Genomic DNA, 13,343 nt, shown 5'->3' on the forward strand with positions numbered 1-13,343 from the left:
AGAGACCAGGTTTCTGCGCCGTATAGTAAGATAGGCCGGCCATATGTAGCATTTTACTACCCGTAGTCTAAGTGTTAGCGGGAGACTAATAGGACGTTTTTCAGTTTAAAAAATGTTGACTTTGCATAATTCGTTCTAAGTTTAACTTCCTCATCGCCTTCTATCAAATAAAGTAAAAAAATACCGAGGGTGCCATTTAAAAATCAAAAATTGTAGTAATTTCCGGTGAAACGGGAAGTGACCAAAAACAATTGAATACGTCAATCAATCCTAATTTATGTCACATACTAACATACCAAATCTCGTTTTTTTATCTGAAAAAAATAAAAAAGTTATAGGGGTGAGCCACTTATGAGACGCACCCGGTATACAGTTTGCGCTATATTCATATTTACTTAAAGCACTAATGCATTCTTTTATAATAATTTTCTAGGCTGAAGAAACGAAACCTCCAACCAAAACACTAAATAAACTGGAGAGAGTACAAAATAAAGTAAACACAGATTTAAGATGCCTGGTGTTAGATTTTTCGTCAGTGAGTTACATCGATCCTTCAGGTGTAACCATGTTAAAATCTACCATCGAAAGTTTTACCAAGCTTGATATCCCTGTATACATAGCAAGCTGCAAAGGTGAGTTTGAGCACTGACATAATATCTTCTTCTTCATCTTATATCTCTTCTTCATCGTGTATATTTTCGTTATACAAGGAAACGCGCAATAGCACTCTTCACTATTATTCGACTGTGACCTACTTCGGCTTACTTCGCGAGTAGTGTAGAGGTGGTTAAAAACTTAGTTTAGAGGACTAGTTTAGATTTAAAAATACGTAACTAAAAAATAATGTACATAAAAAATTACTATTGTTTGCCATAAGATAAATGGAAACAATTCACATCCTTTCAATTCATCTTATACAGGGTTGTTCACCACATACGATACGGAGTATTGTAGCTAAACGATTCGATTTTTACAAATTGTCAGTTTTGGGTTCGTTGAAGGACTATTAGAGCTACAATTTAAAAATAATTTTACAAAATGCAGTGTCCTAAATAAGTAAAAAAATATTATGGTTGTATTTTTTAAATACAATACCCTGTATATTATTCTATTTTTAGATTATGCGATTGAAATAAAGGTATAAATTTGATTAAGGTTTATCACACTTACCGTTTTTGAGTAAAAAATTTAAGGCTTTATTTCTCCAAGGGCATGAAAGTTTTTAATAATAAATATTTACTGAAGATTATATGTATATTGATCAGTTATTGTGTAGCAGTAATAAAAAAATTTACTACCTTATACACAGTGTCCAAAAATTTATATTAAATAATTACTAGCTTTAAACAGCAATAATTTGTTTAGTTTAAATGGAACACCCTGTATATTTTACGTGAATAAGATGCACAATTTAATTGTCTATTAAATTGTATTAGACCATTTTTGACCTATCTCTTCAAGTTTTCGTAGAAAATTCATTTTTTTATTATTTAGACCTCATTTATCACTATACCCATGGAATATTGACATTTCAGATTTTTTTAAAGCAACATGTGTACAAAATGTAGCGGTGGTAAAAATAATATAAGTGTTATATAATATATATAACGTGTTACTTTACACACTGTCTAATACACATACAAACTTCAGTTTTTTAATATTTGGAGCAATTATTATTGATCAACGTAAACAGTCAATTAATGTAATTTGAATACTGGGATCATATTAATTGGTCATCTTTAACAAGATATATTTAAACAGTTTTTTTTTAATTAAATAAGCGAACTAAATCGACAATATTAGTATATCTGTGTTCTTTGAAAATTTCTTACATATTTAAAAATAATCTAAAATATCAATATTTCATGGGTCTAGTGATAAATGAGATCTAAATTATAAAAAAGTACATTTTCTACGAAAACTTGAAGGGATAGGTAAAAAATGGCAAAATATAATTTAATAGGTAGACAATTAAATTGTGCATCTAATTCTCGTAAAATATACAGGATGTTCCATTTAAATTAAACTTTAGTTAGCCGTTAGAGCCGTTTAAAGTTAGTAATTATTTAATATAAATTTTCAGACACTCTGTATAAGGTGATTTTTGTTTATTATTCCAACACAATATCTGATCAATAACTAAACTTCAGTAAATATTTAGTATTAAAAACTTTGACACCCTTGGAGAAATGAAGCCTTAAAATTTTTACTGCAATTTCATAAAATTGAATATTTCAAAAATCGTTAAGATTTAAAAACCTAAAAAAAGAAAATATTAGAATAAATAATAAGAAATAAAGGTAAATTTGATTAAGGTTTGTAAACCTTATTATTTCAATTGTAGAATCTAAAAATAGAATAATATAGAGGGTGTTCCATTTAAAAAATAAAACTATAATATTTTTTACTTATTTGGGACACTCTATATCTTGTAAAAAAAATGAAATTGTAGCTCTAACTGCTCTAATAGTCCTTCAACGAACCCAAAACTTCCAATTTGTAAAAATCTAATCGTTTAGCTACAAAACCCTGTATACTAAAGGAATATTGTTTCATTCATTTATATATTTTTTAGAACCTGTATATGAAATGCTGACGAAATGCGATCCGGAATATTGTTCCAAAGCTGGATTCAGATCTTTCCCGAGTGTCCACGATGCTGTCCATTATTCCACCGAATTATTTAGGTCTAGTTCCAAATCTAGTATTACAACCGTTAGGTTATAGTAAATAGTAATTATAAGATAATATTTAAATATTTTGACTGACATAAGAAAATAAGGATTTAGAATAAATCATATTGATCACTGGTACCGACGCACAAGTATCATAATATTCTTTTGAAATCTAATATCAGAAAAAATCTTCCTACAACTATGTATTCAGTATGCAAGATAATCACGAGAGAAATGGAAGAAATTTAAGACATGAAAAAAAAACTGAAACTCCTTAATCTTTGAGTACATCGAAATGAAACATTTATAGTTAAAGATTAACATTTTAAAAGATTTAAAAACCATTAAGCTACTGAACCAATAACCGTTCTTATGAATATTAGTATAAATTTAATTAATTTATTGATCTGTTCAATGCCTTAAATCCTGTTTTTTTTTTAAATTTGTAAATATTGTAAATATTAAAATATATGTATATTTGTATTTGAAAGAGAAAACTTCTGCCTTTTATTTACTGTAATTATATAAAAAAATTGTATGTGCACTACTAGTTTGACCAGCGGATCTGAAGCTACGGAAGGAACGCGAGAAAAAAAAATCGACATTGCCACGTTAATCTATAAAATTGCAAAATTGCCAGACATGAACTATAAATTTAATATATTTTTATTATATATAATGTGTTTAGCATACATTCTGACGTATATTACTAAGGAATTTTAACGTAGTTCATATTGTTCGATATGTTTTATTTAATAACTTATTTCTTTCATTCTGTATAATCTGCTTATTATGAAAGTTGAAGATTTTTCAACGATATCATTGGCAAACCGGCATCGCCGCGCATGGCCGCCTATTCATCGAACATGATTGGCGAGAGTACGTCACAGGATTTGTTACCACGCGGTTGCCATGGCGGTTACACCTTTCCTATTCGCTTGCTTTATCCCCAACTTCAGGGTCTCTTCTGAAAAGAGTAGGAATATTGAATACTATTGAAATATCCAGTGGCGGTGTCATTTTTTTGATCATTATTACTTTATTTCATTATTTTATACCGGTTATCCTAAACTTTATTCCTATATTTTTCGTATATTTGATAGTTAAGTTGTGTTTTATTGTTTTGTTATCTTGTTATAATGTTTTTCGTTCGTAGTTTTTAATTATTAATATCAAGCTTGATCGTATATTTGTATTTTAAAATGAATAAATTTGTTAAGGGTAAGACGCTACATAGTCAGACAAGAGAAATAATAGCTAATTTATATAGGTAAGTTAATAATAACGTGGATGAAATCTCATTTGGTTTATTTCCTTGTGTTCATAATAAGGTTTGCGATGAAGAAGCTACAGAGAGTTCGCTTAAGTTGCCGCTTAAACGTAAACTTGAGCGGATATTTTTTTATACCGGAGTTAGCGTATCGGCTATAAAAAAATCACACAGAAGATAAAAAAAGGCTGAAAACTAACCCCGATAAAATGATATCCAGCTCTGGAAAGAAACGACCACGTGAGACTGCTGTCGAAAAGCTCGACATTTTCGAAGTGGTCAGGAATTTGATAAATAAATTTTATCTCGAATTCAAACTCGTCCCCGCAATTAGAAAGCTTTTGCAAAAATTGCAGGAAGAATCGAATTTCCCTTTTGCAGGGAAACGCTTAGGGGGTTATTAAAATCAAATTAATGTTTTTGGCGTAAATGTCAAAATAACAGATAAATATTAATGGAGCGGCCCATTATATTGCAGAGAGAGATATAAATATATACGCGAAATTCGAAAATATAGCCAAGTATTATCTATTTGGATGAAACATATGGGTAGACAATGACCTAACCTTTAAAAACTGCTGGCGGAGCGATACCATATCTGGTGTAATAGGCAATATTGGATCTACTGGTGAGTAAAATTATGTTTTGTTTGCGCTTCCAAAGTTAACTATTTTCAAGATTTTTTTTTTGCTGGAAATAGTTATATCTAAAATTATGTATTTGTACAGTTAGTACAGATATATAAATAAATATACCTCAAGACTCAGTCTTGATCATCTGCTGATGGCAGACATGGTTAGCGAAACGTGCGTCCAGTGTAAAATTAAAAGTGTTTTGGTGTATTGTACTGATTTAGTGTTTTATTTTGCTGTGTAACACCAAAGGTTCCAACCCCCAGCTGTAATTATTTCTTCTATTATATTAACAACACAATAATAAGATGATTCAAAATATTTAAGGGAGCTTTAATAAAAGCTTTTAGTATTTATCTGCTAACTCAACAGTAACGATTCAAACAGCATAAAGTTTTTTGAAAAAAATTATTAATCTGAGTATTATATTTATGATACACATTATTTTCATATAACACCGTACGCCCATGCCTTTTTTATGAATGAAATTGGGCGTGTTTTGTTTACAACTGCGTTCCCCTGCCGATACCCCGTAGCTACAGATCCGTTGGTCACACTATAGGTGCGCATATTTGAAGTAAAACTTCTTACTAACTGCTATTAAATTGAAGGATTTGAAGGATATATTTGAAAAAGTGTAGTTTGAAATGTCGAAAAAGTAATAAATTAAAAATTATTTTTTTACGCCTAAAAAATAGTTTTTGACGTCTAACAAATAGTTTTTACCCGTAAAATATAGTGTTTGACGTGTAACAAATAGTTTACACTATCCTAACACTATAGTAATCACTATCCTTTAACCCTATACCGGGTACGTCTCAAAAGTGGCTCACCCCCTATAACTTTTTTATTTTTTCAGTTAAAAAAACGAGAATTCATATGTTAGTGTATGACATAAATTGGGATTGATTGACGTATTTAATTGTTTTCGATCACTTCCTGTTTCACCTGAAATGACTAAGGGTTTATTCCGTTGCTTACCTTGGTTATGGGTTTATGTTCCGTTTCTATCGGTTTCCTGAAAGTTTTCTTATTGCGGAACACGGTTCCTGAAAAATTCGGTTATAACTGTCACCAAACTAACCAGCGCGAGAAGGCCGTTTTTTTTGGTTTTGTTTGTCAATCAATGTCATTTATCTGACAGAAATCAAGCAAATATTGGAAGTTCGAGTGAAATTCTCATTTTATTTCTAAAATTTGTAATAATATTTTGTATTTACATCCAAAAGCAATGGAGGTAGGCAGTAAAGGTAAATAAATTTCATTAACTAAACAGAATAACTTTTTAGGACCATTTAAACTTATCATGCAGCCATTGTTTGTTAAAGTCAGGAACGTTTAAACACATGAACAACAAGAAAACAAGTAATTGTGAATGTTTTGTAAGCTATAAAAATATAAATATTGATTAGATTTGTTTATTTATTAATTATCTATTTTAATATTGGACCTGCAAATCTTCACTTAAACTGTCCTTAGATTAAGAATAAGAGCTGTCTAACGAGTTTAACAGTTTATTTATAAAGTATTTTTGGTGTACATTAAAAGGGTACATTAGAGAATAGGTACGTTAACAATGCATAAAAGATTAATTTTATAATAAAGGTATTGAAATTTTTAGAAAACGTCAACATGTGACATTTCCGTTCCGGACCAAACCGTTCCGTATCAAACCGATGTTTTTCAGGAATCGCTCTTTACCTTAGTTTACCGGTCTGGTTCGCCTGATTTTGCAACGGAATACAGCCTAAAACTTTTGATTTTTAAATGGCACCCTCGGTATTTTTTTACTTTATTTGTTAGAAAATAATACTACGAGAGCTAGCAACGTCGGAAAAACAAGTATTTTAAGACGTCTGGCTCTTTGATATATCTTTTACTATGCTCTCTAGAACAGCATGCGGCCCGTCTGGCTGCCGGTAAACGTTGCGTTCCCTACTGCGCATTGAAAGAAAATCCTATATGTTTATTAGTCCTTTAAATTCTAGTATTGAATATAAATGGAACATGTCTCCATAGCACAGTACGTAGAGTTTCCGACCACAAACCGATGATTCAGAGTTCGAATCCGGCTCAGGACAAAGATTTTTATTTTATTTTTGTTTATATTCTGATAGTAAAGTATTAAATATTTGTTTTTTTTTGAATCACCAGATTTATTTAATACTTTACTATCAGAAGATAAACGAAAATAAAATAAAAAAGTCTTTGCCCTGACCCGGATTCGAACTCTGAATCATTGGTTCGTGGTCGGAAACTCTACGCACTGCGCTATGGAGACATGTTCGATTTGTATTCAATACTAGAATTTATAGGACTAAATTAATCAAAAATATATAGGATCTTCTTCCGATGCGCAGTAGTGAACGCAACGGGTATCGGCAGCCAGACGGCCCGCATGCTGTTCCAGAGAGCATAGTAAAAGATATATCTAAGAGCCAGACGTCTCAAAATACTTTCTCAAAAACGTTGCTAGCTCTTAGACTATAACACTCTGAATAGAATGACATATGATATGTCAACTTTTGACATTTTCACATGTGGTTTTTTGAAATTATAACTTGCGGTTCGTAACGAAAATTTAACTCAAAATACCAAGTGTGTGGTATCAAATTATTCATATAAAATGCTTTTTCCAAATATGCTAATAAGCCACCCTCATTCTATTTGAAAAAGTTGAGATATGATTAAAAATACGATTTGAGTATTTTGTAACTGGCCAGAACAAGACACTAAAAACACTAGAAGATCAAATCTATTTTTCCAAGACTCCTTGTTTAAGAATTAGTGTTTTTAACATAGCCATGGCAGTCTAGATTGAATTTTAAAATAGGATTATTTATTAAGCGAGAATGCAAAAGTTGACATATGATATGTCATTCTATTCAGAATGTCATTTTCTATCGAATAAAGTAAAAAATACCGAGAGTGCTATTTAAAAATCAAAAGTTGTAGTTCATTGCGGTGAAACAGGAAGTGACCAAAAACAATTGAATACGTCAATCAGTCCTAATTTATGTCATATACTAACATACCACATCCCGTTTTTTTATCTGAAAAAATAAAAAAGTTATAGGGGGTAGCCACTTTTGAGACGCACCCGGTATAGTTAACACTATCCTTTAACATATTCCCAAAAAAACCTCCAGACTAGATAAATCAGGAGTATTTAAGCATTCTATTAATTGGTGAATGCACACTGCCAGTCACCAGTTAATAGAATCATATTAATTATCTCTGATATAGAATAAGTTTTTATATCAGCAAATTTCTGAGATTTTTGTTTTGTTTAACTGTTATTTGTCAGCTATGTTGAAGTAACGTCTGGCATATTACAGCCACCTAGATTTTATCAAGTAATAAAGATCTACTGACATTAAATCATAAAAATGAAAATATCTTTCTTTGATGAGTGGCAACCTTAAGAGTATTTTGAAGAGACATTGAATATCGGAATAATATACTGGGTGTTTCACTTAAAATAAAAGAGTAACTTGCTTTTAAAGGTGATCAATGTTAAATATCAATTTTGTCTCACCCTGTATAATTTTTGGATATAATATAATTGATTTCATGTAAAATGGATATTTGAACTAAACATCAGGCTATACAGGGTAAATTACAATTTAGGGAGCTGTTATTTAACATGCTTGCTTCATCTACGTTACCGTAGATGGAGCTGAAGGCTTGGTAGGGTTTATATAAGTAAACAAAGTACAAGAAGCAAAAAATTAAGGCCTAAAAGAAACCCTACATATAATGTTGTTATTTAAATTTAAAGTTTATACTTCATTTTCACAAAATGTCAAATATTTCAAAACCCTTACATTTTAGGCATATGTTTCTTTAATAAAACTCACCTTTATTTTTCTTCTAGAATTCGAAATTAATTAATATATAGGGTATTTCATTACAAAAAAACACAACTTTGATATGTAACTTTTTTAGAGACACCCTGTAAAACTATCTATATTTTTAAAAAATTATCTAAATTAACCTACATATGCTCACAAAATTTAACTTCAATACAAAGTGTCGTTCTCCTTGGAGCCTCCGCGTCATATGAGCACCACCCTGTATTTTCTTATTGTGCATAAAAATATTTTTTCCAATCAATATTGAATCCGATTTACTGTCCAAATTAAAATAAAAACTACATGTATGATGTTTATAACATTTTTCAATATCCTATAAATAATATATAGTTTTCTTTTAAATTAAATTGTTATTTCATTTTATTTTATAAAATATTAGCTTATTATACCTGTATCTACAATTATTGGTCTTATAAACAAAAATAAATAAAATTTTCTAATTGAACAAATACTAATAGATACTGACTATTTCTTAATTTCTTTTGTTGTTATAAAACCGAGTATAAAACTTATTGAAAAGTGAAAGACGTCATACATAAATATTTTCCTACTAAGGATTGATTAGTTTGCAATTAAGAGTTCTAGAAAAACAGGCTTCCTATTATAGTCGTGTTCGGTATCGGAAATTTTGCTACAAACTAATACTTAACAAAGAAATTATTTAATTATTCCTATGGCGTAGTAGATAAGTTTTTCTCAAATTACTCAAAATAAACTAGTCCAAAATTGTTCAAATTTGACATGTGTGTTTACCAAACCTAGACTTTAGGACATAGACAATAGGAGAGCCAATATCTGGGCAATTCAAAATTTGTATGGGATTTCCTATGTTTCCAACGACAATGCACCACCCGGTATACATATTTATATACGTATTTAAAAATTGTCTAAATTCTAGGTACCTACCTTCTCTTTTTTGAAAATTATTTGTTATTTATTATTCATTAAATTTCAAGACAAAGAATAAATGCAAGAATAGGAAAAATAGTTTATTTGTCACGCCACTGGTCAGCACAAACAAATACATGTGCTTTATCTTGTTTTCTAACAATAAGATAGGAATAAGGTCATAACCCGATGTAATTAATGATTGAAAGCTCTCTGGATTATTAATCTGACCTCTAGCATTCTAGCAGACCAACACTGGTAGTGGGAATTAAGTGTCCAACGATGTTAAAAGCAGTGATTTTTCTAGTAATCGCAGGTTAGTTTAAAATTATACTTTTTTTGTAATACAAAAATAAATATTTCAATTTTATACAGGAGTATGCTTAGCAGAAATTGAATTACCAACAAACCTAAACCTAAATAGTTTGGACGATATTCCTTTTGTTAAGGATAGATGTGAGAAGAAGGGTAGTACAGACACTTATGAAAGAATAAAGGTTAGTGTTTAGTGTCTTTTGTTATCAATTTCGTTTAGAATACTTTACTTAATTATACTAAAACTTCATTCAGAACCTCGCAATTAGTGGCATAAATTATTGGTTTCAATTACACTTTATTCTTTTTAGTTTACGATCATTCACAATGTCCAAAAATACAATTAAAATTAATAGAATATCCTAGATTAATTGAACAGCTTGCTGTAGTCAGCGGTATCCATAGAGAAAGCCTAATATTTAGCTTATAAAACAATCAACTTTTGATTTCTAACCATAATTTCTCTTGAAGAATGATAATCAAAAACCTAAATGACATTTTTCGCAAACTTTGAAGTATAATTAGTGGAAAAGTGAAAAGTTTGATAACTTTTTCTACTAATTGAAAATGTCTACCACTAATTTTGACGTTCTTAATGCTTACATTAAAATTAAAGGAACAAACTTCTACGCTAATTGAAACCACTAATTGCGAGGTTCTGAATGAAGCTTTAAGCCTCATTCAGAACCTCAAAATTAGGGGAAGAAATTAGTGGTTTCAATTACACTTTATATTTAAGATTTTTATAATCATTCACAATATCTAAAAAAATACGATTAAAATCAATAAAATATTCTACAAACAACTTGCGGTAATCAGTTGCATCCATAGAGAAAGCCTAATAATTGGCTTACAAAACAATAAACTTTTGAATTCTAACCACAATTTCTATTGACGGATGATAATAATCAAAGACCAAAATGATATTACTCGCCAATTTTGAAGTATAATTAATTAGTAATAAAATAGTTAGAAAATAGGCCTTCGAATACGTTTTGGTAAAAACTTGAATTTCATATAAGTTACTTTGAAAGATCTAAAAACGAATTATGAAAGATTTTTTTTAAATTCATCCCCGAAAAGGGATGAATTTAAATAATCATTCACCCCCTAGAAGGGGTGAAGTAAAAAAATAAATTTGTACTATCATCCCCTAGCTTCTAGCCACCATATTTTGGTTAATTTTCATCTAAGCAAAAAGTATAGAGATCATTTCTATGTAAAATTTAACGCTCCACAACTTTTATTTGAACTTTTTTTTCTAGTACTTACTACTTACCGTTTCTCCGAACTTACGAAAAAATCATTTTATTTATTTATTTCACCTTTCACCTCTTCTCGGGGGTGAATTTAAAAAGATCTTTCACCATTCCGTTTTTAGATCTTTCAAAGTAACTTACTATATCAAAAATTCAGGTTTTTACCAAAACTCCGTATTTAAAGGCCTATTTTCTTGGACTAAAAAGTTAGTTTGTTGACTTTTTCTACTAATTGAAAATTACTACCTACCAATAATTCTCACGTATTAAATTCTTACATTGAAATAAGAGGAACGAACTACTACGCTAATTGAAACCACTTATTTTGAGATTCTGAATGAATAAGCTTTACTTATTCATGTATAAATATGTAAGTCATAACAAAAGTCTGAACTAATAGACGGAGAGCTGGCTACATAAAAAAACTTATCATCGTTACATGGCCAATTTTTCTTGTGAAGTATCCTTTTGCGTAGCCATTATGAAATAGTCATGTCTGCCAGCGCGATCCCTGGGCTTAAAGCGGGGGCGACCAATCGAAAGGGTGAAATTTTGATACTAAAAATATTATAAGGTACTGTAGCAGCCTAAAATAATTTCTTATTTTTGCGCTACATCTCTAGCAGAATTTAAGCAAATAATGCCCATCCCTAGTCGGTACCGCTGCAATTTTGGTAGTACCGGGAATGCCGTTCGATGTGGTGGCGCAGGGTTGCCATTTATATTATTATTTAAATTTTTCTTTAAATGTTATTAATAACTTTCCTGAAGTTTCCTTATTTCGAGCACAGTTTGGTGCGTATTTACTTTTTGTCGTCAGAAGATAATCTCTGGCAGAATTTTAACATTTTATTCGGATTTTTCGACACTTTCACCATTTCAACCACTGGTGAAGTCCCAGGGTGGTTCTCGTCTTCTTTGAAAAGTTTTTTTGGTACATCGTATGTGGCGGAGAATAGCCCTGCGAGTAAGTTATAGTTTTTTCTTGTACTTTCTTTCATATACTTAGAGAAAAAAATCATTTATTATAGATGTGTCCCTTACCAACTTAAGGGGAAGATTTGACATTTTGGGAGTTTTTTGGAGTAATTTTTTGGAGTAGATTTTGGGAGCAACTTTCGTTTTGAAAACGAGAAGTTTTTTGAGAACTTTTTGGACGAGTTTTTTTAAGAAGATTTAGCAGTAGTTTTTTTTGATCCGATGTTTTGAGCAGTTTTTGGTTTTTATGAATGGTTCCGTGAAGGTTCCCTGTTGGAGGCTGGTGTGAAATTGACGAGTTTTCCCTTTTTCCGCAAATTTACAAGTTTTCTGATGGTTTGAAGCAGTTACGTAATGGATATGGGCCCCAGTACGACACCAAATCAACACTGATTGACTACAGCTTCAGAGCAAAGGCTAAGTACTCATTTACGTTTTGCTTTAGAATCTTTTTGCCTTTTTCTTAACTTTCTACTGAAACTTACCTTATATTGAAACCTCTTTTTTGAAACTTAAACAAACGATTACGTTTGATGATTTATATTTAGTAATATTTAATTTAAGTTTCGCTATATCAATATAATATTAATTTATTGTTTTTTTAAATGACCTTTTAATTCATTTTCAAACTGGAGTTATTTAATTATTAATAAATGTACATAGTTTTTATTAAATTTTGTTGTTTTAATTTGAGATATATCATTACTGAACATCTTTAGCCTGTGGTAATTTTCTTAATTTTTTAAATATCACCTTAACTTGGCTTAAATTAAGTGGTGCCCAACAATATGCAAAAAATAATTAAATGAACCTACACCTATTGTTCACCAGACGAAGAGCAGCCGTACGCTGCCGGTTTTCTTTTTAATTTTTACCATCTTTTTTTATAATTTTTCCTAACCTTTTAAAAAGTCGCCGCAATACATGAGTTATAATTGCCAAATAGCTTTTATTTATTATTAAGTAACGTGTAAAATTTTTGACAAACATTTTTCTGGTGGCTAAAATGCCGGCAGACAACGCGAAAGAGGCATAGAATTTTGAGAAAAGAAAATCATCGCATGCATGTCGATTGGTGGAATGTCATGTTTATTGTTAATTAATTTAAAAAGCCGTATGCAAAAGGGCAGACAAAAAATCGTTATTGAAATAAAAAAAAATATATTTATAATATAATCGTATATATATGATTTATCTGTACTTAAATGGATGAGGCGGTGAGCGTTCCCTGCAAGCGCTAGAGTAATATCGCGCTTTTGATAACTGTCTGCAGCTGATTTAGCCACGATCAGATTTTGTCTGCCCTTTTTATACGGCTTTTAAAATAAATAAATATGACATTTCACCAATCGGCATGCAAATATGCCATAATTTTTTTCATTATTCCAATTTCATCTTTTAATCATTTTTAAAATTCCATGCCTCTTTTACGTTGTCTGTCGGCATTTTAG

The 13,343-nt window shown here is 30.3% G+C and overlaps 2 protein-coding genes and 1 long non-coding RNA gene across 3 annotated transcripts in view; all 3 read left to right on the plus strand.

Moving 5' to 3' along the window:
* Positions 1-3,172, plus strand: part of LOC115874969 (prestin-like) — a 69,551-nt gene extending 66,379 nt beyond the window's left edge. Inside the window, exons 12-13 of the mRNA XM_030890276.1 lie at positions 434-632; positions 2,576-3,172. Coding sequence (XP_030746136.1) covers positions 434-632; positions 2,576-2,727 — 351 coding nt within the window. The 3' untranslated portion in view covers positions 2,728-3,172. The remainder of the gene's footprint in view (positions 1-433; positions 633-2,575) is intronic.
* Positions 3,173-9,496: 6,324 nt separating this feature from the next.
* LOC115874975 overlaps positions 9,497-13,343 on the plus strand; it is a 35,415-nt gene continuing 31,568 nt past the window's right edge. Inside the window, exons 1-2 of the mRNA XM_030890284.1 lie at positions 9,497-9,656; positions 9,716-9,837. Of these exons, the coding sequence (XP_030746144.1) occupies positions 9,623-9,656; positions 9,716-9,837 (156 nt within the window). The 5' untranslated portion in view covers positions 9,497-9,622. The remainder of the gene's footprint in view (positions 9,657-9,715; positions 9,838-13,343) is intronic.
* On the plus strand, positions 11,459-12,307 carry LOC115874977. The gene is made up of 2 exons (XR_004048950.1): positions 11,459-11,881; positions 11,946-12,307. It is a non-coding gene; the product is annotated as an uncharacterized LOC115874977 (long non-coding RNA).

Source organism: Sitophilus oryzae, unplaced genomic scaffold, assembly GCF_002938485.1.
Source record: "Sitophilus oryzae breed Bouriz unplaced genomic scaffold, Soryzae_2.0 scaffold_130_pilon_pilon, whole genome shotgun sequence".
Lineage (NCBI taxonomy): Eukaryota > Metazoa > Arthropoda > Insecta > Coleoptera > Curculionidae > Sitophilus > Sitophilus oryzae.